This window comes from Coenobita brevimanus, chromosome 41, assembly GCF_032717465.1.
Source record: "Coenobita brevimanus isolate Jiangsu-jjx chromosome 41, ASM3271746v2, whole genome shotgun sequence".
Lineage (NCBI taxonomy): Eukaryota > Metazoa > Arthropoda > Malacostraca > Decapoda > Coenobitidae > Coenobita > Coenobita brevimanus.
This window is the reverse complement of record NC_136994.1, coordinates 18,429,781-18,455,314: the sequence shown is the minus strand read 5'-3', so window position 1 is coordinate 18,455,314 and position 25,534 is coordinate 18,429,781. Positions and strand designations below refer to the sequence as shown.

General features: G+C 43.4%; 1 protein-coding gene across 1 annotated transcript in view; it reads right to left on the bottom strand.

Moving 5' to 3' along the window:
- Positions 1-1,089: 1,089 nt before the first annotated feature.
- PlexA (plexin A) overlaps positions 1,090-25,534 on the bottom strand; it is a 186,802-nt gene continuing 162,357 nt past the window's right edge. The window contains exons 11-28 of the mRNA XM_080270618.1: positions 20,515-20,678; positions 19,814-19,998; positions 18,179-18,353; positions 17,330-17,449; positions 16,492-16,707; positions 15,997-16,191; positions 15,164-15,410; positions 14,277-14,428; positions 13,232-13,344; positions 12,408-12,545; positions 11,651-11,864; positions 11,173-11,365; positions 10,275-10,570; positions 3,614-3,859; positions 2,984-3,152; positions 2,368-2,513; positions 1,901-2,068; positions 1,090-1,153 (exon numbers count right to left, since the gene is read on the bottom strand). Coding sequence (XP_080126744.1) covers positions 1,148-1,153; positions 1,901-2,068; positions 2,368-2,513; positions 2,984-3,152; positions 3,614-3,859; positions 10,275-10,570; positions 11,173-11,365; positions 11,651-11,864; positions 12,408-12,545; positions 13,232-13,344; positions 14,277-14,428; positions 15,164-15,410; positions 15,997-16,191; positions 16,492-16,707; positions 17,330-17,449; positions 18,179-18,353; positions 19,814-19,998; positions 20,515-20,678 — 3,143 coding nt within the window. The 3' untranslated portion in view covers positions 1,090-1,147. The remainder of the gene's footprint in view (positions 1,154-1,900; positions 2,069-2,367; positions 2,514-2,983; positions 3,153-3,613; positions 3,860-10,274; positions 10,571-11,172; positions 11,366-11,650; positions 11,865-12,407; positions 12,546-13,231; positions 13,345-14,276; positions 14,429-15,163; positions 15,411-15,996; positions 16,192-16,491; positions 16,708-17,329; positions 17,450-18,178; positions 18,354-19,813; positions 19,999-20,514; positions 20,679-25,534) is intronic.

The following is a 25,534-nucleotide window of genomic DNA, read 5'->3' as shown; positions in this document are numbered from 1 at the left end:
CACACACACCCACACTCAACACAGGCCCCACAACGCACTCGAATGCACTCACAAACTCACCCTGCTTCCCAACCTTTCTGGGGCTTAAGTGCAACTAATTCCTTCACAGCAACTTGGCAGATTTTTTTCAATGGCAAGCAGTTATTTCAGTTTAACTTTTCAGATTTCATGCAAAAGTCCTTTCCCCTTATCTTGGATGACTTATGATTTTTAGTTTTTTATTTTAGTTTATTTCCTGTAGTTCAATTGCAGAAAAAAAACAACGGATCTTTTACCACAAGTTGGCAAAATATTCATCGCTTCTCAGCTTACATCCACTAGCCTGATGGCGGAATAGGGCAATACTATGCTTCTCCCTCCTCTCCTTTGCACTGCTTCATATCCTCATACTAATCTTGTTAAAAGCTCGGCACTCAAGATGGAAAGATGTCATTTTTGGCCACGTTGTAATGAACAGAGTATAGCCACTGAGTATGTCTTGTTAATCTCTTGCACCAACTCAAAACCCATGATAAACAGATGTCCATTTTTGGCCAAGTTAAACTGAACAGAGTACAGTCACTGGGTGGGTTGGGTGGGGCTTTGGTGGGGCTGTGGGTGGGGTGGGACGGGGAGTGGGTGTTACCCCGGGGCGGCACTACACAGCAACCCACATTGAGCAGAGAGAGGGCGGGGCGGGGCGGCCTCAGGTGAAGCGGGGCTCTTCGTACTCAAATTCATAGACTTGGGGCGGCGGGCGACCGGGGGGGAACTGTGCCGACGCGTAGGCCCCGGGGGAGAGTCTGGCATGCTGCGGCACCCCATACAGCCCGTACACACTGCCGTCAACGCCTCCCTCACCTTGCCCCGGACCCAGACCTTGCACCTGGCCCTGCCCCGGACCTTGCACCTGCCCCGGTCCGCCCCCCTGGCCCCGGTAGGTAAACATGGTCTCCAGCTGTCCATCGTAAACTGCGCTCTGCGGCGGAGATACCCCGTACGGACCCGCCCCGGGGTAGACGTGGTGCGGGGGCGACCCTCCATAGGGCCCTGGGGGGGAGTACTGGCCCTGGCCTCGCTGAGACTGCTGCTGCGACTGCTGAGGCGGCTGTGACGGGGCCTGGTGGTGGGCTTCAGGGCCGGGGCGGGGGTCCGGGGGGGCCTCCTGTCAGTCCTGGAAACATTATCATCATTTATAATCACCATCATCATCATCATCACCATCATTATTTATCATCACCATCATCATCAACATCATTTACCATCTTCATCATCATCATCATCATTTATCATCATCACCATCACCAATTACTGTTGCCCTTCTCACCTTTACAAAACATGTGAACCAATTTTAACAATAAACACATCTCCATAACAGTACTGTAAGTTGGGAGAAATTACCCAGTAAGTTTTATACCTAACAATAAAACTCTAACAGGCAATATCCATTTAATTTAGAGACACTTTACTATATGAAAATAAGAGGGAATTTCTGTTTAACTTACTGAGGATTTACTAATATATAATGAAACTTTCTTCTGATTCAGCAATTTTAAACACATGAATAGAACAGTACATGAATGAGAGAACAATATAAGAACAGTATAAGAAGTATAACAACAGTATAAAGTGAAAACAAGAACAGTATAAGGTGAGAACAATAACGAAAGCAATGCCCACAGAAGCTCTCGTAAACACAACTTAGAACAGTTTATAAATACAAGAACAGAGCTTAAATGCCCACAGAAGCACTTGTAAACATGACTTATGAGGGTTTATACTCGTAAATACAGAAACTGGGAACGTAAGCCCAGAAGGGTTTATAAATACAGAAACAGAAGTTACGACGTTTATAAATAGAGAAACAGAACTTAAGACGTTTATAAATACGGAATCAGAACTTAAGAGACTTGTTACGAACCTGGTCTGTGGTCATAATCGAATGCACCTGCTCGAGTCGATACGCCAGACGGTTCTTGGTGGAGAATTCGTCCTCCTCCAGCGTCAAGGTCAGCTGGTCGGAGTATTTGAATGCGTAGCTGTACAGTTCTGCCAACGCCGCCAAGCTGTTGAATTCCGTTGTGTGCATCTGGGAAGAGACAGTAGGTTCGTATGGACTGTACTCTATTTCTCTCTCTCTACACACACACACACACATACACACACACACACACAAACACACACACACACACACACACACACACACAAACACACACACACACACACACACACACACACTGTAGTCCTTAGCCACTCAAAGCTTTTCAACCACCACTCATCACTAACTCTGCCACTTCAAACCATCCTCCCTCCACTCCCACCACTTCAAACCATCCTCCCTCCACCCCCACCACTCCAAACCATCCTCCCACCACCCCCCCCACTCACCCTCGACTCCTCAGCCAGCATAGCGTTCATATCCTGGTCTGAGATGGGCTGCATGATCTTGATGTCTGCATAGTAGCGCTCGACCCACTCCTTGTATATCGGGATGTCCTTAGCGTATAGAAGTTTCGAGCTTGGCGAATCTTTACCTGGGTTAGGGAAGAGATGGAGTTACTTTAAGTAGCACTGCAGAGAGAAAAGTGAAGTTACATATGGTCGTTACATCTACATTTATCCTAATGTCCTTCGGTGCAAAAGACTATCTATCTATCTATCTATAGCCCAATGCCCTAATCCCGCACAGGGTGGCCGCAGACAAAATGCCTCCACGTCGCTCTGTCACCCACCATTTGACTGCCCTCCCCCCAACTCACTCTCCCCTCCCTCACATACTACCCCAACATATTTTCTGGCTGATGCATACAGAGCTGCAGTACACATCCTGCCACTGAGGTACATAAGCTGCAAATGGACAAAAATCTGAGCCAAGTTAAGGTGAAAGGAGTGCAGTATCCTCACACCAGTCACTGAGGTACATAAAATAAGCTGTAGAAGGACGGACACCTGGTTTAAATTAAGGTAAAAGAAGACACTATCCCCAGACCACACGACTCCTTACCTAATCTGTGGTCTGAGGTGGAACAGGAGTCCATGAAGGTCTGTGCCACGACGGACAGACACGCGTCCACGATGTTGGACTTGTGGATATCAAAGACGAAGTTGGGGTTCTTGATGAGGTTGACCCAGAAGCGCAGAGGTAGGCTGTTGCTCTTCCACGTGTGAACAACCTGCGGTGAGAGAGAGACCAGGGTTTCATAAATGGACTTTTCTTGTACCTTTTTTTTTATAGAGGGTGTAAAAAAAATAATAACAAATCCCTCACTGTAATGCCACAATGAAGCAATTACAAACACATACATGATGACCAGTGACAGAGAAAATTGAGATTGAAATAAACAGAGCGTGAAAGAAAGAACAAAAGTTATAAAAAGTGTACATAAAAGAAAAAGCTCCTCCTCACCTCTGCATCAGTGTAATTCCACAATGAAATCAATCACATACATGATGACCAATGACAGAAAAAAACAGAGAAAGAAATAATGAGTGTGAAAGAGAGAAAAAGCTATAGAAAGTGTATATATATAAAAAAAAAAATAGAGATAGAAAAACAAAGAGCATGAAAGACAGAACAAAAGCTATAGAAAGTGTATATATAAAATAAATAAATAAATAAATAAATCCCCCTCACCTCTGGGTCTGTAATCCCATGCTGCAGTGCCTGGTCATCCAAGAAATCAAACATATACTTGATGGCTAGTGGCAGGGCAGACCCGCGGTGGGCCGTGCTGAAGATGGTCTCGAATAGGTCGTCCACGAATTTCTGAAGCGTGAGTTTCGTGGAGAGGAGTCGTGTTAGGTAGATCTCCGACACCATCTTGTTTGTGCGTTCACCCTCGCGGTGTTCGGACTCCTGCTGACGAACTAAGTGCCAAACCTGGATTGGGGTCGGGAGGGAGTTGCGTTAGAAAATGTATGTGCGAATATCTGCTATGCTCTTCTTACTCTAACTTGGCCCCAAACTGCCATCTCTCCATCTTGAATGCCAAGTTGTAACAGCAGATGAATACTAGAATATGGTCCTAGTCACAAAGAAGTGCTATTGGAAAGGATGCACAGTCTGTCCTTTCATACCACTGAGCTATGCAGAATAACCTGCAAAGGATGAGAAGCTGGGCCAAGTTAAGGAGAAAGAGATCTGGACACCCACTCCTGCCGACTCACAAAAAGCCATAAATAAACTGCTGGTAAGAGAGAGATGTGGCATTAAAGATACAAATGGCTACTGATAAAAAAGTCCGGCTGAAAATTGATAAAAGATGTGGCTGGAAAAAGGCTATAACTGCAACTTTAACGACCTAGAAGAAAGCTGCAAGAAGTGGAATTTTAAGAAACAGGCAATCCTTGTTATAAGCTCAGGACGTGTTCTATTTCACAAGTTTATTCATAGACTTGGTGATTTAAATTAAGCTTGCAAATCACCTTCACTTGCTACAATGGAACTGCAGGTGATTTTTTCCGCAACTGACTGTACACAAACAATCAATCAATAACATCATACTTCTAAACACAAGAATTAATGACTTATAACAAGGGCTTATGGCAGGAGGCATGGCTAGTTCCCTTAACCTTACTAAAAACCACTAACCTTACTACAAACCATGCTCGAGTTTCTTTATTTATTTTATTGAGAGAAGGAGGGGGGACACTGCAAAAGGAAAAACTCTCCAGGACTGAAAAATATTACAAAATTTCAAACCACACTCGATCATATGCAAAGGAGTGTTACAACGGGAAAATGATGGCCGCTAAAACTCTAGAGGGAAATTTGGAAATGGAATCTTTAAAATACATGAAAAGGATTTAAAGTGTTCCAACCACACCAGGCATTAGAGAGAGGCGGTAAATTTCAAAAGGGAAAATGAGAGGGTGACTGGGGGCTATTGTTAAAGTGTAAAATTTTAATTCTGAAGGGGAAAAAGGGTACAGGGGGAAAAATTGGGGGAATATCATGATGTAGGGGGGTGGGGAGGGAAAATCTGGAGAATATTGTAATGTTGGGAGGTGGGGAGGGAAAATATGGAAATTACTGTGATGTAGGGAGGGGAGGGAATGGAAAAATCTGAGAAATATCATCATGCAGGGAGGTGGGGAGGGAAAATCAGGAGAAATATCATGGTGTAGGAAGGTGGGGAGTGAAAAATCTGGGGAATACTGTGATGTGGGGAGGTGGGGATGGAAAAACAGCAAATTATAAAAACATGGGTTAATTTTAGTTTCCTCAGCAAACACTCTACCATTAATTAAAGGAAATAATAGGGACTTAACACCTTGATTTATGCCGGCTTTGAGGTACCGGCTCTTTACAAGGAAATATGTGGGTGTGGAAGTGTTTGAGGGGTTGAAGTGGTCTAGGGAAGAAGTTAATATCAACGGCACTGGCGTAAAGTGAAATAAATCCTAATTTCTCGTAAAATATAAATGTCACTAAAGTAGAATTTATGAGGTGTGTCTGGTCTGGTGTTGGTGGTTAGCGTGCGAATAGTTGGCTTATTTCGGTGATGTTTCTTGTCATTACTTGACGTTAGAATATTAAAATTTACACAGAGCAATGACGTTAGACTCTATGGAATTTATGGTTAATATTAATAATTAGTTAGTGTTATAATGTGTCAGTATTTTGGGCAATCAACAAAGCAGTAGCAATGAAAGTAATTAGTTTTCTTTCCATCATTAACAATTTCAGGTTTCTGCAGTGCACCTCATAAAAACCAAAATTCCTTCTAGCCTTAAGTTATGCCCCTATCTGATGCGAGCTTCCCTGAGAGCAGGTTACTGGGAAGCAGAGCAGCTGTGTGGTGAAGCAACAACTTAGGGTGCATCAGCTACTGTGTCTCCGAGGCTGCAACTGCACATGCAACTACAATGTCGTCCAAAAAATGCGGTGAAAGGCAGAGTGAGCAAAATGTTCAGTTCTGATTATACTGCTGACTATGACATTCTACAGCTAAGTGGAAAATGCCAGTCATATCATGGGTTTGTGCAACACTACATTATCAATACTGCATTCCCACACATGGCCACAGGTCCACCCACCCTCAGGAACAATGCTTAGGATACTGTTGCCTGCCACGCCCTCTGAGTTAAATACCGTGACTGTCTGTTAATGCTGGCAATGTAATGAACTTGACGCAACCAACAGCCAACTTGTGACTACACGTTCATGCTGTGTTTATACTTGTAGAGAAGGTGTTCTTGTAACTGCTGGCTCTGACAAGTGTGTTAGATGACGAAGCAAGCACAGATACACTTCCTGGTTGCTGGATTTCTTTCAAGTGAAAGTACAACACTATAATTCTGGATGGGTTTTGGCCGGACAGAACTGGGTTACTCAACAACAGCAACAGCAATGACAGGGTTACTCAAGAAGGCTTTTAATGAAACATGTTAAACCTTAGTGTAGTGTCCAGGCTCATAACACAAACTCATGGATGCATCTACTCCTCAAAGTGTCAATTTACAGAGCACAGAGTTTCTTCTTAAAACGAATCATGGTGTTTATTGTCAGCCTAAATAAAGTCCTTCCACATCACCAAAAGCATTAACAAGGCAGCAACAGCACATATCACACATTGTTCCCGGTGCAGGTGAACTAAGACGCGGCACAGAGTGTTCAGAACGGCACAGACTGGCACAGACTCTCTTACCGCTGCATTCCCCGAGTGAAGGACTGGGAGAAAACCTTTACACTTGAATTAATATTTGGTCTTGTCACTGGTTGCCTATTGTTGTTACGAGGGTGACTGTGAAATCCCTAACTTTAATTTTCTTCCCTTATTCTGAATCTGTATGTGATGATAATGATGATGATGGGATGGTGATGTTATTATTAGGGTGGCAAGTGACTCTGAAATTTCTCCTACTTGATATTCTTCCCTTATTCTGAATCTGTATGTTAGGATTTGATGATGATGATAATGATGATGATGATGGTTTATGAACTTCCTATTGTTATTATTAGGGTCGCAAGTGACTGTGAAATTTCTCCTACATTAATATTTTTCCCTTATTCTGAATCTGTATGTTAGGATTTGATGATGATGATGATGATGATCATGATCATGATCATGATGACGACGATGATGACAATGACAATGACCATGATGATGATGATGATAACAACAATAATGATGATGACAATGATGATGATGACAATGACAATGACGATGATGATGGTGATGACGATGGTTTCCGAACTTCCAAACCTTTTGCTTACAGGTAATCAAATCTAGAAATTACATACGCTGGTCATTTATTTAGCTCTGACACTAATTACTGTTATATATGAGGGGGTAATAAGGTTAGGATGATGATTATGATGACGATAATGATGAATCTGAGGGTAATTAAGTAGAGGGATATGGATATTTTAACCACAAAATTTTAGTACAAGTTATTACACCACTTACTTGTAATTAACAGGAAAGATCAACACAGATTCTTGATGCAAAATGACAAGAAGTAAAATCTAGTTGCTCTGATGATGCCTCTCTAAACGTACTCTTGCCACCACCATACGATTTTATTCAGCTTAATGGGAAATGTATGCGTGAAGGAATTAATGGAGGGTGGATGGAAACTGGATGAATTCTGTGCAGTTTGTGATGAGGACGGGCAGACTGAAATGGTTTGGGCACATGGAGAGGATGGAGGATGACAACTGGGTGTGGATGGTGAGAAGCACGAAGGTCAGGGTTAGGGTTGCGAGAGGCAGACTGAATGTGACCCAAGATGAGGTCATAATGTGTGACCTCAGGGACAAGGAACTGAATAGGGATGCTGCCAGAGATCAAGCAACATGGAGAGCCGCCCTTAGGTGACCAAGGATGATGCATGGAGGCATGTTGGAGCCTGGATAAGCAATAAGATACAATATGATGATAGAGCCAGGATTCCCAGGGCTTGAATGGTGAGTGAATGGAAGTGTGGCCCATTGGACTGGGCAAACTTGGGTTGTCTGAACGTTGCTACTCCTCACCCTGCCCTAAGGTGAGAAAGGAGGTCCGGATGATGATGATGATGACGATGATGATGATGATAATGATGATGATGATGTATGTTCTTGATGGTTCTCCCACACCTCACCCCATCTCAGTGGGAAAAGACGACGAGGATGGAGAGTGAGAAACTGATGAGGAGAGTGTATGTGAGTTAGGGGGAGGCCAAGGATGAGATGCAGGGATGGAGTGGAGAGGTGTATGTGAGGGGGTGTAAGCTGGGAACAGGGCAGTGAAATGGCAGGGGACAGGGCGACATGGAGGCGATTTGTTTGTGGCCACTCCTTACGGGATTAAGGCGTCTGGCAATAGACTGACAGATAGAGAGATAGATAGATGATGACAGTGATGATGATGATGATGATGATGGTAATAATAATAGTGCTTTTAACTCCCTTCACTATACGTCTCCCTTCAACTGAATAAAACAGAAGGCAGGAAGATTCAAATTTTTAAAAGACATCAACACACAGGCAGGATTAACAGCGCTGAGTTAGTGAATTACAAGAGCAATGTTTACGCAGTTGTGTTGTGATTGGTCGAGGAATGGTGGCGGGCAGTGTGACGTGAAAGAACTACCTAGTGTTTGTGTGTGTGGACGAAAGAAGCAGGGAGGCAAGTTAGACAGGTAAATAAATAAGTACAAATAAACACACAAACTAATAATATCACAGAAAAAACTGAGCAAATGAAAATGAGAAAAGACAGGGTAGAATATCAAAAGAATTATGCATTAAAAAATAAACTTTAAATAAGACACACACACACACACACACACACACACACACACACACACACACACACACACACACACACACACACACACACAAACACACACACACACGGAGAAAAGTGCAATATAACAAGGCTCAATTAAGGGACTTTTTAAAATCATTCCTGTTACTTTCCGATTACTTCCTTTAGCTCCGAGCGTGATGTGATTAAAAGAGACAGTTTTAACCTATCACAACAACTGGTTCCTCCGCAATTAACAAAATCGTTGGAGTTAATGAGAATAAAATACATTACCTGATTCACGAGAGTGGTTATGGTATCATCTTTAAAATTTACCAAGAAAATTTTAACACAGGATTGGATGATGAATGAATGAATGACAGAAAAATTTTGCCTCTTTTTTCTGAGTCAGTATTTCATTTTTATAAAGGGAAATATATGAAAAAATAATTTGTTTCATAATGCAAAGGGAAACATCAACCTGGATATCTCTTTGCAAACTGTGTGTATATGCAACTTAAGACAAGGCAGCAGCTAATTCTTCTCCCCAGATTTTTAAAAGTATTTCTAAGATGTTCAGTGGCACTTTCCTCAATCCGCAAAACTCTCAAACATCCATAAAATAAAAATAAATCAAAACGAAGCAGGTACAAAACTAAAGATAAACACAAAACAAACACAACACAAAACAACACACTTGCATCTCTCTTAACCAAACAAATGATTTTTTTTTCTTTCTTTCTTTTTTCTTTTTTCTCTTTTTACTATTGTCCTCATAAAACAATCATTATTCTGAACACAGCTGATGGGTGGCTAACATCAACCTTGGAACACCCTACCATAAGTGTGAAAGTGGCTACGAACTTGATAACTGGCCACATGATCACCGTCTTCTGACACAAAAATATTCAATCATAAATCCATGCACTCAAAGTCCAAACACAGAGTCTCACATTAGAACAAATTTTATTATACATCTCGGATATCTTTTTCCCATGAGTTTTCGGCAAGCGCTGGGAAAGAATTAGATGATTTTGGCAGATTTTTAGCTTTCAGTCCATCAAAAATATCAAACATCAGCTGCACTACGGCTCATTTTAACATAAGGATTCTTTTAATGGAACCAAGGCATCATCTGACTTAATATGATTTTCATTTTGCCATCTGTGTAGCAATATATTAATCTGGTATTCATTAAGAGGAAGTACAACATTCATTCATTCATTGCCAGATGCCATAATCCCACACGGGGTGGCCAAGGACTTTGAGTTATTTGTTTTACAGGGAGGGGCACTAATCCTCCACCAACCCACTTGACACATAGGAAGTGTGTACAACATTGATTGATTTTATTTCACCATCCGTGTGGCACTAAATTAATCTGGTTGCAAGCATGGAATTAGTTGATTTTCTTTCATCATGTGTGTAGCAATAAATCTGGTTAGGAGAGATGCAAAAACAGAAAAACACTCTTAAACCTAAAAAAACGTTAGAGGAAAACAGAACCGGCGGGTGGAGTAAGTGCCGTAACCTGCCCTCTGGCGCCGCTCGCTTGTTTACCTTTGCTCCTACCTTGACCCCCGCCTCGTTGTCGTGGTTTAGGGGGGACGTGGCTCGGGACAGGGGAGGACTGGCGGACGTATACTTATTCATGTTTAGGGTCTCGTATTTGTGGTGGTGGTGGCTCTTGTCGGATTTGTCGGACACGATTGACATGTAGTTGTAGATGGACGACTGTTTGGGGATGAGGGTGAGCTGGGCCTGGTCCGGTACGTTGTAGTGGGCCAGAGTGTTCAGCTTCTTCCACCCTCCCTCTGGCCGGGTGGTGGTGTCCTCGTCGTAAAGGATGAGGCGGCCTGGGGAGAGCAATGTCGTCATCGTCATCATCAAAATCAACCCATATCATCATCAATACCATCAACATCATCAAAATCATCCCCACCCTCAATAATCACCTTAACTCTCTTTCCCAAATACTGTACAGTAGCGGATTGAGCCTGTGCAGGTTTATATCCAAGGGATGGTTAGGGTTTATTGCTCATGTAATGCTACTCAGGGATGAGTGAGGCTGGTCACTCTCATCTTAAATGTCAGGACCAACTTGCCTAGCCCCGGGCACCTATACTCCTCGCGGGGCAACATAGGATTGGATCATGGATGGATGAAGATGGAATGAGGGAGATCCAGACATAGGAACATTAAAGTACAAAAGCAGGAAAATTATCAACGGCAAGCTCTGAGGAACAGTGTGCCGGAAAGGGACGCCTTCAATGAAGAAAATGTGTATAAACGGACAGCAGTTGTACAGACCTCTCTCTACTCCCTCCCTATCCTCTAAAAAAGGTATTGTAGACCACAGAGACAACTTCATCCCTCAGTCCACCAACTTCGTATGAGCCTGGGGCCACAAGATCAACGTACGATAAAGAAGCGCCAGGTAAACGGCGGCAAAACTAACCCGAAGTTCCCGTCCTCCACTCCAGGTCGAGGTCTTCCCTGCGAGGGCGCTGTGAGTACGGGAAGGAGCGGTAGATGGCGTCCAGGCTCTTCTCCTTCACCTGGGATATGGTGTCACAGTCCAGCACCTTCACTGGAGTCTCACCACCCTCCTCGTCACTCATGTACAGGTTGCACATCTTTACGTACACCGTCTGAAAGTTGGAGAGAGGATTGACGTGTAATCATCTTATGATTTACAGGAACAGCATACCATATATCTTACTGTTATAATTTGAAAACACTGTAGTGAAATAGAGCTTAATTCCTCCAGTTCAGGGAAAATTTTCCAACTTTATTCATGATGAACTTGACTCATACATTAGGACTAAAGAGGCAATAGGATTAATCAGAGACAATTCAGAATCAATTTTGGAGAATACAAACAACATATCCACACAGACAGACACACAAACACACATGCAAAACTTGGTACGCACCATTTCCTTGAAGTCTATGCTCTGCCTGATGAGTTTTTCTTCTGACAACGAATACCGCGCCTCGGATGTGACGGCATCAACGGGCCCCTTGTCCACCTGCTGCTTGATGGCGCGGAACAGCATGTACAGCGGCTCACCAGCGCACTCCTTCAGGAACTTGTACAGCAGGAATGTGAACCACGAGGACAGCATTTTCTCGGCCACGCTCTCCGTTCTGTTGAAGAGAATGTGTTATGAGAGACATGGGTCACATTTTACAGCTAGGTCAGGCTCCTCTGCAGCACAAATGTGTTGCTGGATTGAAACACTTTCTTGTGGAAGCAACTCAATAATCGGGAATATTCAAACATCCCTCAACACTTTATACCCCAAAAGAGAATGGTGGACACCAGAAGGGCAGCTTCAGCCTGTGGTTCACCAGGTTCAAATTCAGAACAGTCTGGGGTTGGTTGTCGTGGCCCCAGGCTCATCTAAACATGAACCCAGTGGACTGCAGGACAATGATGACCTTTTCCTGAGGTCTACCCACTTCCTTTCAGGGGATAGGGACTTGCGGGACATTCTCCCAGACATATCAGTGTTACTGCACAAAGGCACCCCACTCCAGTACCAAGCTACATACTGAATAACAAGCATACATTAAGCATGACAGCAGAAATGCTAAATAAAATAATGAACAACAAACAGAAAGAGTCTTAATGTTTATATACAGACGGCATGACAAACACACACACAGACAGGGAGCTTCAACACTCACCTTCTGAAGAGCAGTTTAGGATGGATTTTCCCCTCGATACACTTCTCTATAAGCTCGGCCAACAGAGTCTTGAGAATGTCTGAGCAATACTCCATCTTACCCTGTAGCGCCACCATGATCAGCGCCGCCACGTTTACTCTGGGCGAGGGAAAGAGGACGACACCAAGATATATCAATGGAGGGAAAAAACAGGAAGTGGAAAAAAATAATTATGGTGAGATGATACTACATGAACAAATGCAAAAATGAATGGAAGGTGAAACGGATGAGTAGCTAAGGTGTGTTTCTACCCTGACAAAGATCCTTAACCCCATCCACTCAGCTGATGGCTAAATGTAGTCAGACTGGAGCACTGATTTGACTAGTAACCAAGGAGACAAATGCAAAACCCAATGGGAGGTGAAATAAAAGTAGCTAAGTTGTGTTTATTGTACCCTGATAATGACTGTTAACCCCTTTCACTCAGCTGATGGCTAAATGGACTTATATTTGAGCAGAGATTTCACTATTTTCCAAGGACACACATTCCAGCATCAATAAAGAAGGTTTATCATAATTAATGCATCCACAACTTAGTATTCAAGTTGAGTGAATGATCCAGTTGCCTCAGATTAACAAAAAGAAATACTATGGTGAAATAATGGAGTAATCTAGAGAGCATCTATATCTATCAATTGATCTATCATGTAAAAACAAACCACCTACAGTGAAATGATGATAAGAGTAACCTGGCAAGCATCTATATCTATCTATCTATGTATTCATCTATCTATCTACCTACAGCCAAACGCCACACAATCAACAAATGCCGAGCCTAAGCCCACCTGTCCCTCATGGAGAAGTATCTGTTGCTCTCCAGTGTTCGGATGAAGAGAAGCAGGAATGTCTTGTTCATAATCAGCTGGCCAAACATCTTCAGACCCTTCTCCTTTCGCACCTGTGTGAAGAGATTAATAGCAGGTTTAAAAATATATTACTCTGGTCACTTCATGGTTATATCATATTTACCTCTTTCTGTATCAATCTATAGCCAAACACCTTAATCCCATAAAGAGTGGTTACCAAAAATCGCCTCCATGTTGCCCTGTCCCCAGCCATTACATTGCCCTCCCCCCAACTCCCACTCCCCTCTCTCATATACCTCTCCACTCCATCCCTCCATCATATTTACACTCCCCTCTCTCATATACCTCTCCACTCCATCCCTCCATCATTTTTACACTCCCCTCTCTCATACACCTCTCCACTCCACTCCATCCCTCCAAAATATTTACACTCCCTTCTCTCATTTGCCTCTCTACTCCATCCCTCCATCATATTTACACTCCCCTTCTCATATACCTCTCCACTCCATCCCTCCATCATTTTTACACTCCCCTCTCTCATACACCTCTCCACTCCACTCCATCCCTCCAAAATATTTACACTCCCTTTTCTCATTTGCCTCTCTACTCCATCCTTCCTTCATATTTACACTTCCCTCCCTCATATAACTCTCCACCCCATCCCTCCTTCATACACTCCCCTCTCCACTCCATTCCTCCATCATATTTACACTCCCTTCTCTCACATACCTCTCCACTCCATCCTTCCTTCATATTTATCAAGATTCTTATCACTCTAATTATACGTCCCACATAAATGGGCTGAGTAGACACAGAAACAGGAAAATACAAAGGTTACAATAAAATATAAACATTGAATATCATCCTTATCATCAATCTTATCAATTTCATGACCTTTTTACCACATAACAATGAGGTGAAGTAGAATCCAAAAATGAGGCAATGATGGCAGACTTATCAACAGTATACCAAGTCAAATACATTAATAAAAACGAAGAAATAAAAGACTAACAAAACCGCCCACCAGATCAGGCCTGTCCATCTGCAGCACAGTGGTCTCCTCGAGGTTGGGGAACAGGATCTTCATGGCATAGGTGCGGTACTCCATGAAGGGGATGCCACCACCGATCAGGTCGCTGGTGAGGTCCGTCATCTCTGTTTGTAGCTCCGCAAATGCTGTGGGAACGAGGGGCTGGGATTAGTGTGGAGTCGGAGTAGGGTGCTGTGATCAGTGTGGAGTTTCACAAGGAGTTGGGATTAGTGTGGGATATGAGCAGTGGTGGTAGCTGGAAGTTGCAATGACAAGCACCATGGCAGTTTGAGGTTTAAGAATTAGCATCTATCTATCTATAGCCAGACACCATAATCCAGGAAAGGGTGGCCACAAACAAAGTGTTGCCCTCTGCCCCTGCACTGCCCTCCCCCCAGTTCACACCCCTCTCTCTCGTATACCCCTCCACTCTATCCTTACCATAATCCAGGACATTTTTCTTCAGTTTCAGGATATCTTTAATATTTTTCTTTTTTCCTGGCAAGAACTGACATCATGTGACTCCATACAAAGACATTTTTAACCAATGAAATACGGCATCTTTCCCCCTGACTGAATGTAACTGTCTGATGGTGAGAGAATATTATGCATAACACTATTAAATTCGGACACTCAGAGATAAGGGACTGAATATGAAGGCTGCAAGAGATCGAGCAGCAGGGAGAGCTGCCATTAGGTGACCAAGGCAAGCACGTTAAAGCCTTTATAAACGAATTGATATATCCATCCATCTATCCATCATCCAATCCTATGAGGAGGGTAAGAGCCTGGGGCTGGGCAAGTTTGTCCTGACACTTAAGATGAGAGTGAATTGATATAAATTAAACAAAAAAACACTCGATAGATCCCATGAAACGCACCTTCCTTGCACTCAGCGGCCACCCTCAGCTCCAACACATCCATCTGTTCCTGCATACTCCTCAACACACGGCTGTTCTGGTTACTCTTCTGCCGGTACACAATGAGGCAAACCACCAGGATCAGGATGAGCACCACCGCACCAACCGACAACCCGATGATCAGCTGTTTGGACAGCGTGCCGACGTCGGTAGTGCTGGCGTATTTCAGGAACCCAATCTCGTAGCGCAGTTTGTTGCCTACTTTGACCTGTGGGTGAAATGGAGGAGCTGAGGACTAATACAGGATGAGCAAAAGGTACAGGGAGGCAGACTGGAAGGAAGATAAACACGGGTATGGAGAAACCTGGAAAATTTCTGGCCAACAAATGGAGAAAAGTTGAGGTGAAATTCAGAATCAGCCAAAGGTAAAGGGGATGAAGATCAGAAGGAAGATAAATACACGCAGAATGGAAACTGGAAAATTTCAGGACAGGAAATGAAGGACAAAGGGACAATAAGGAACTGAGGAAAAATTCATTCAGGCTTACACCTTTCAACCGAGAATATGCAAGATTCAGTTCTGCTCCTCTTTGCTTTTCCTTTCCTTTGTACATCCTCAAGAAGTCAAGGTTAAGATCACAACCTTTTCATTTTTGGTATGCCTTTTTCAATTTTATTCAGGCTACTGCTAAACACTTCAGTTCTAATTACGCCAATACATCCTGAGCTATGGAGGTTAATATTTCCTTTGTAGCAGAAACTGGTAAAGGAAAAACACTACAAAACTCAAAACCCACAAAAACATGTCAAAATCTTCGGTAAAAATTAGCAATAGAGATACCACACTGACTCACCACAACCCTGGGGTACTGGTCGTCGTCCAGGGGTTCAGGCTGCTCCTTTGGGGGTCGGCAGGTGAGCTGGGAGTGTGAGAGTGAGGTTACATTGCAGCACTCAGCGCCAATCTCCACCTCAACGTCAATCTCCTGCGACGCAAGTTCCAGGTTGCGCCCATTGATGGTTAGGTAGTCGGACTTGTACTGCTTTACCTGAGAGAATTTTTTAAAAGAGTAGTTTATTTCCAGTGATCTATGAGTGAAGTGTTATTTTTTTCTCTATTACAGGTTTATTTTTAATATTTTCACACATGACTAAAGATGCTGGATAGGGATGCCTTAATGCGGCTGCACAAATATAGTCCAGTTATACAAATGTCCCTCAACACCCTCCCTATCCCCCAAAGACAGGATGGTGGACTGAAAGATAAGGGTAACTTCAGCCTGCACTCCATCATGTTCATGTAGATAATCCACGGGTTGAACGATATAAATAATAACAACAATGCTTACCCCATTAGCGTCGTTGAATGGATGGTAGATGGGGTTGGGGTACACAAGGAAGGCTGGGAAGTTCGAGGCGCGGTTGAGGTTGCGTACGGATGACACGTGGTCCATGATGAAGCCGTAATCCAGCCTCAAGCCTTCCTCCGGGTCAATGCGCTCGCTGGGCACCCCGATTGATGGCGACCGACACTCCATCTGTGTGGCATTCTTCACCTCGCACGGCTGTTGGCAGGACGGGAGGGTTAGTCCAGTTCTGATCTGGTTAGGTTACATCTCTCCTCTTACCTTCAATACTATCATGCATTTCTGCTTAATTTCAGACCATACCTCATGCTGGCAAATTTGGTCTTTCCATTTTAATAGGTTTCTCTTAATTTTAGGAACCATACTTCATACTAACACGTCTACACTAGGTCTCTTCTTTCACTGGCACTTCTCCGTATGTTGCAATCGTGAGCCATTTCCAAACATAAGCCCCTGTTCTTGAAGGTCTCAAATGAGGATCTCTCTCTAAATCATCCTTTGCCTGTCTTTGTGTGTTCTTCCCTCTACATTCACATCTATCACCCTCTTCAGACTGCTTTTTAAATTTCCATGCTCTAACTCTCTTCCTCACAAAAAAAAATAAGATGGAGATTTTTTTCCCACAACAACCAGTAATTCAGTCAGTCAATAGATTAAATTTCTCTTCCCCCTACATTCACGCCTATCACCCTCTTCAGACTGCTTTTTAAAATTACCATGCCCTTAACTCTCTTCCTCACTAAAAAAATAAAGAGGGATTTTTATTTCCTACAACAACCAGTAATTCAACTAGTCAAAATATTAAATTCCTCATACTCACACTGGTATATTCCTTCTCCTTATACACGACATACATCTTGGGGTCCCGGATGACGTCAAAATTCGTGCCGTCGACGGTGATGATGATGCCACCTGCTGGGATGCCTCGTGGCCCATTACGCTGTGAGAGAGATGAGAGAAAGAGTGAGAGAGAGATGAGAGAAAGTGTGACAAAGGTGAGAGAAAGTGTGATAAAGATGACAAAGTGTGACAAAGAGGAAAGAGTGAAAAAGGTGAGAGAATGTGTGAAAATGATGAGTGTGACAAAGATGAGACACAGTATGAAAATGATGAAAGATGGTGTGACAAAGAGGAGAGATAGTGTGACAAAGATGAGAGAAAGTGTGACAAAGATGAAAGTGTGACGAGGATGACAAAGTGTGACAAAGATGAGAGAAAGTGTGCAAGATGGATAAAAGGGAGGATAAGAATTAGTTTGTCAGGAAAACCAAGCAGGATCACATACTGTACACTCACACTCACCAAACAAACACTTTAACCTCCACCAAATATCACATACTCAACTACACACAATCACACCCACACATCACCACACCACACCACACACCACAAACACCACACAGCACAAAAACCACACATTCACCACTCACCACAAACACCACAAATTCACCACTCACCACACAGCACAAACACCACACATTCACCACTCACCACACAGCACAAACACCACACATTTACCATTCACCAAACAGGCACTCTTGCATCCACCAAATATCACACACTCAACTACACACAATCACACCCACACATCACCACACCACACCACACACCACAAATTCACCACAAACCCCACACCACACAGCGCAAACACCACACAACCACCACTCACCAAGCCTGTCTGTCCCGCACGCCCGCTCTTGACCGAGGTAATCTTTGGGTCCTCTACGTAGGTGAAATATTTGCCCTCCAAGAAGCGACGTCCATTGTCAAAATTCATGGCGATCTTCCCTTCCGCCAGACTGCCTGCTGATGAGGTGATGCACGTGGCGACTGTGGCGTTGGTGCTGTGGGGGGGAGCGTGGGGTTTTGTTAGCGTATTACCATTATCATCAACATCTGCATCAACATCATTATCATCAACACAATCATCATCACCTGCACCATCATTGTTAGTTTATCATCATTATCATCATCATTATCATTGACACACTCATCATCATCATTATCATCATCACTATTAGTTTATCATCATCATCATCAACACAATCATCATCTTCCACATCACCACCATCATAATCATCACCATTGTTAGTTTATTATCATCATCATCATCATCAACACAATCATCATCTTCCACATCACCACCATCATAATCATCACCATTGTTAGTTTATTATCATCATCGTCATTATCTCCAGCATCATCATCATCATCTCCATAATCATCACACAATCATCATCATCTGCATCATACTCATCATCATCATCATTATCTCCAGCATCATCATCATCTCCACAATCATCATCAACAATCATCATCATCACTGTCAGTTTATCATCATCATCACCATTATCTTCTCCATCACCATCATCATCGATCCCATTCTACCCCACACAAACATAAGCATAGTTTATTATATAACACTTACTACAACCATTATCATCACTATTATCATTGTTTCACTTCATGTGGGCTGCGGCCTTTGGTTCCTTCTTCCTTGCATTAAAAATAATAATAAAAAATAAATAAATAAATAAATATGACACAGGAAACAATGTCCTCGGCTTAAAGGAAATACGCAAGCATTTTCCCGTCAGAAATATTACACATCAAGCGGTGAAATACAAAACACACATTTCTCCGTTTATAACAACGCGCCCCTCATACAAAACAAACACATTTCTCCCTTTATATTCATGTGAAGTACTGTAATGACTTCCTCCCTTTGCAACCCTGTGTTCCTAATACAAAACACATCATTCTCCCTTTGTAATCCTGTCTCCCTCATACAAAACACACCTTCCTCCCTTTGTAATCCTGTGTCAATCATACAAAACACACCTTCCTCCCTTTGTAATCCTGACTCATACAAAACACCTTTCTCCCTTTGTAATCCTGTCTCCCTCAGTCAAAACACACCTTTCTCCCTTTGTAATCCTGTGTCAATCATACAAAACACACCTTCCTCCCTTTGTAATCCTGTGTCAATCATACAAAACACACCTTTCTCCCTTTGTAATCCTGTGTCAATCATACAAAACATACCTTCCTCCCTTTGTAATCCTGTCTCCTTCACACAAAACAAAACCTTTTCCCTTTGTAATCCTGTCTCCCTCATACAAAACACACCTTCCTCCCTTTGTAATCCTGTCTCCCTCACACCAAATTCCTCCCTTTGTAATCCTGTCTCCCTCACACCAAATTCCTCCCTTTGTAATCCTGTCTCCCTCACACAAAATTCCTCCCTTTGTAATCCTGTCTCCCTCACACAAAATTCCTCCCTTTGTACAACCACCCCCCTCACCTCTGTATCTTGCAAGGCCGGTCGCTGATAAACGCCTCAATGCGACTGCCAGCGTTCATGTGTTTCCCGATGATGTGCAGCAGCGTACCACCAGACCGAGGGCCGGACCCGGGTGTCAGGTCCAGGATCTCAGGGTTCACAAACTTGTATTTCTCGGTCGACTCTCCCCGGAACTCTCGCTCCACCTACAGAGAAAGAAAAGTAAAGAAAGAAAATAGTTATTGTTATATATATATATACGGAGCTAATAATAATTCTATTGCATGAGCATCAACTATAATAAAAACCTTAAACCAATCTCTCTATTCAGAATTTTTTTTTTAAATGCAGAAAAGAAGGAACCAAGGGCTAGATGTGGGCAAACTGTTCCCTGCAAGAAGAACACACACACACACAGACACACACGCACACACACACACAAGACAATAGAGAGCCCAAATTCAAGATTCTGTTCATTCTGAGGTGCCTGGACACACTGCGTTTAAAAGACTGAAGGGTATAAGCAGAAGAAAAATTGAGGAAGACATGACAGCTGACTGGGACTGAGAGGGTTAATAAAATAACTATCTATCTATCTATCTATTGCCAGACGCCTCAATCCCGTTTGGGGTGGCCACAAACAAAATAACTACTGGTATATATTTACTGTAAGTTCTCTCTCTCTCTGACTACCTCAAAACAAACATTCATCACTTCCTCACCTTCACAACGATGGTCCCCTCCTTGTAATCGCTGACGCCTGGACTGTCCACCATACACGTGACTTGCTTGGTCTTGACGTATGACTCCCGGTACGGCTGGCAGGTGATGCCCGCCACAGTGATGCCCTCGTAAATGTCATCGATGTCCTTGCCCAGATTGATGCCTAAAAGAGAAGAGACAAGAGTTAGATTACAGACAAACACAACAGAGGGATCATACCAGGAATTTTTCTGTCACTACTCCCTCCAGAACTGAGGTCTGGCTACACATACACCACCATCCCACTCTCACCTAAAGTCTATCTGTCTATCTATTGCCAGACACCTTAATTCCGTAAGGCGTGACCACAAACGAATCGCCTCCATGTTGCCCTGTCCGCTGCCATTTCACTGCCCTGCATCCAGCTCACACCCCCCTCTCTCATATACCTCTCAATTCCATCCCTCCATCTCATCCTTGGCCTCCCCCTCCATCTCCCCCCCTCCACCTCACTCGCATAAACTCTCCTTGTTAGTCTCTCACTCCATCTTCTCCACATGGCCTAACCACCTAGAGTATAGAATATAAAGTAAAATATGAAAGTAAAATGTGAGTAGTTAATGGATGAAAGATGAACTGTTTAACATATATCACAAAAATACCATTATATAAGGAAGGATGGGGCTTCAATGCATTAGCTTTGTGATGAGAAGGGGTAGACTGAGATTGTTTAGGCACATGGACAGAATGAATGATGACAACTGGGTGTGGAGGGTGAGGGGTGTGAATGTTGAGGGTAGAGTTGTGAGAGGCAGGCTGAAAAAGAGTTGCAATGAGGTCATAGAGTGTGACCTCAGAGTTAAGGGACTGCAACACTGAGACTGCCAGAGATCGAGCAGCATGGAGAGTCAACATTACGTGACCAGGGCCAACAGGTGCAAGTATGTTCAAGACTTTAGAAAGGAATGAAAATAATATAAACTATACTGTAATTCACATCACTATAAGCTTTTGACTCACTGAAAAAAAATGCCTGACTTACGCACACATAAAACATCAAAGGCCATCGAACACAGTGAAGCAGCTCCATCAAAACTATAATTAAAAACACACGCACACGATTCCCAACACAAACATTTCAGCGACAACAAAAATTATGATCAAAACAGTGCAACAACAATTCATTTGGCCGCTGCGTCACTCTTATTCATGCAACAGTTGACTCGCTGTTGACAATTGCACGGCTATTTTTAACGCAGGATTTCATGTAATGGAGGGATGGTGTGGTGGTATATGGAGGGATGGTATGGAGGTATATGGAGGGATGGTGTGGAGGTGCATAGAGGGATGGTGTGGAGGTGCATAGAGGGATGGTGTGGAGGTATATGGAGGGATGGTGTGGAGGTATATGGAGGGATGGTGTGGAGGTATGGAGGGATGGTGTGGAGGTGCATAGAGGGATGGTGTGGAGGTATATGGAGGGATGGTGTGGAGGTATATGGAGGGATGGTGTGGAGGTACATGGAGGGATGGTGTGGAGGTATATGGAGGGATGGTGTGGAGGTATATGGAGGGATGGTGTGGAGGTATATGGAGGGATGGTGTGGAGGTGCATAGAGGGATGGTGTGGAGGTATATAGGGGGATGGTGTGGAGGTATATAGTGGGATGGTGTGGAGGTATATGGAGGGATGGTGTGGAGGTATATGGAGGGATGGTGTGGTGGTATATGGAGGGATGGTGTGGAGGTACATGGAGGGATGGTGTGGAGGTGCATAGAGGGATGGTGTGGAGGTATATAGTGGGATGGTGTGGAGGTACATGGAGGGATGGTGTGGAGGTATATAGAGGGAGGTGTGAGCTGGGTGAAGGGCAATGTAAAGGCAGAGGAGAGGGCAATATGGAGGGATGGAGTGGAGAGGTATATGAGAGAGGGAGGTGTGAGTTGGGGGGAGGGCAGTGTAATGGCAGGGGACAGGGTGACATGGAGGTGATTTCTTTGTGGCCACCTCTTACAAGATCAAGGTGTCTGGCAATAGAAAGATAGACAGTTTTCATGCCCAACTGTTATGCAAAAGGAAACTACACAAAATCCATCTTTATCATCATCATCATCATCACCACAAATGCATTAAAAAAAAAACAGTGAGTACAACATGATTTTCCAAAAAGCAATCAGCCGACAGATTCAAATAGAAAACGGGTGTATGGCATAATGACCTACAGGCAGTCTCTATCATCATCATTACCCATCCTCCTCCTTCTTCTCCTCCTCCTCCTCCTCCTCCTCCTCCTCATCATCATCATCATCATCATCACCTCCTCTTAATCCTACTCTTCATCATCATCATCATCATCATCATCATCCTCTCCTATCATCATCACCCGTCCTCCTCTTCCTCCTAATCCTCCTCCCCCGCATCCTCTCCTATCACCGTCACCCATCCTCCTCCTCCTCCTCCTCCTCCTTCTCCTCATCATCATCTACACTTTCCTCTCTCCTGGACACCCTCGGACAGAAAATAGCAGTAACAGATCCCCTTTAGTCAGATACAACTCAGCCTCAACGACCTCCATTCACTTCCACAATGTATACCATAAACTGAAAAAAAAAAATAATCGTACTTATGAGATTCACCTGTTAGAGAGAGAGAGAGAGAGAGAGAGAAACGATGTCTACCATAAATTGAAAGAAAACAATCGTACTTAAGAGATTCACCTGTCAGTGAGAGTGAGAGAGAGAGAGAGAGAGAGAGAGAGAGAGAGAGAGAGAGAGAGAGAGAGACAGACAGACAGACGGAGTTAAGAAATGTATGTGCATGTATGTGTGTATATATTTATTTGGATGGATGGATGTAAATGAGAGAGAGAGAGAGAGAGAGAGAGAGAGAGAGAGAGAGAGAGAGACAGACAGACAGACAGAGTTATGAAAAGTATGTGCATGTATGTGTGTATATGTTTATTTGGATGTACAGTATGTATGTAAATGAAAGAGAGAGAGAGAGAGAGAGACAGACAGACAGACAGAGAGTTATGAAATGTATGTGCATAAATGTTTATTTGGATGTACAATATGTGAGAGAGAGAGAGAGAGAGAGAGAGAGAGAGAGAGAGAGACACACACACACACACACACACACACACACACACACACACACACACACAGACAGACAGAGACAGACAGACAGAAAGAGAGAGAAAAAGAGAGAGGAACCATACTTAAGGGATCCACCCATCTCTCCCACCTGACGCGATAAAACCCATTTCACGCACTCTGGGAATTAAAATCACACGGCCGACAAATCAACTTCAAAAATCAATGGACATTTAGTGCGAGAGGCGCGGCTGAATCACCGCTGCTTCGGACACTGTAATGACGATGTTTTTTGTGCACGAGTTTGTACAATAGTGATGAAAGACTGGAAGGGAGATTATGAAAGGGGAGAAAAGGAGGATGAGGAGAGGAGAGAGAGACTGTAATGGTGCTGTTTTTTCCCCCGAGTTTGTACAATAGTGATGAAAGACTGGAAGGGAGATTATGAAAGGGGAGAAAAGGGGGAGGAAGAGGGGAGGGGTGGGGAGAGGAGAGGAGAGAGAAAGAGGGAGAGAGGCACTGCAATGACGATGTTTTTGTCCTTGATTTTGTACAAGTGATGCAAGACTGGAAGGGAGAATATGAAAGGGGAGAAAAGGAGGAAGAGAGGAGAGGAGAGGAGTGGAAAGAAGAGAGGAGGGGAGAGGGGGGGGACAGGAGAGGAGAGGAGAGGAGAGGGAGAGAATGGAGAGTACAGAAAAGAATAAGAAAGGAACTTAAAGAACAGAGGAGAGGAGAGAAGAAATGAGAAGAGAGGAGAAGAAAGAAAAAAGATGAGGAGAGAGGAGAAGAGAGAAAGAAAAAAGATGAGGAGAGAGGAAGAAGAGAAAAGAGAAGAGGAGAGAGGAAGAAGAGAAAAGAGAAGAGGAGAAAGGAAGAAGAGAAAAGAGAAGAGGAGAGAGGAAGAAGAGAAAAGAGAAGAGGAGAGAGGAAGAAGAGAAAAGAGAAGAGGAGAGAGGAAGAAGAGAAAAGAGAAGAGGAGAGAGGAAGAAGAGAAAAGAGAAGAGGAGAGAGGAAGAAGAGAAAAGAGAAGAGGAGAGAGGAAGAAGAGAAAAGAGAAGAGGAGAGAGGAAGAAGAGAAGAGAAAAGAGAAGAGACGACAGATGTAGTAAATCACTGCTACACTATACACAGCAATTCCACTATTTCTGTACTCAATTTTGTACAAGTGACAAAATATCGGCAATGATTTTATTTTCTAGCTTTTATTTTTTTCTGCAATCAGTGAGGATGAATAAAAGAGAGGAAAGAAATATTAGTAGAAGAGAGGAGAGGAGGAAAGAGGAGAAATGGGAAGGGAAGGGAAGGGAAGGGAAGGGAAGGGAAGGAATGGAAAAGAAGAGAAAACGAAGGGAAAGGAAGAGGAGGAAAGGGAGGGAAAAAGAAGAGGAGGAAAGGGGAGGGAAAAGAAAAGAAGAGGAGGAAAGGGAAGGGAAATGAAGGGGGGAATGGAAAAGAAAGGAAGGAAAAGCAATACAGTATGGGAAAAAAAAAATGGAAAGGAAATGATACGAGGGAAAGAAAACAAAAGAAGAAAGCAAAAGAGAAGAGAAAAGGATAGGCATGGTGAATAAGGGAAGAGGTGAATAAGGGAAGGGAAGGGAAGGGAAGGGAAGGAACGGAAAGGAATAGAGGAAAAAACAGAAAGGAAAGGAAATAATACAAGGGAAAGGAAAGGAAAAGAGGAAAACAGAAAAGAGACATGAACAGGCGTGGTGAATAATTGTCGTATTCAGCGCCTAAATTCCAGTGTTTCCCTCCCTGAATCAGCCCAATAATGACAAAATATTGGATGCTGTGAATTTTTGTGACATCCCACGAGACGTCAGGCTTGATGGGGGAGAGGACGAGGAAAATGAGGAGAGGAGGGAGGGAAAGAGAGGACAATAAGAGGGATGGGATGCGAGGGATGGGATGCAAGGGGAGGGAAGGGAAGGGAAGGGAAGG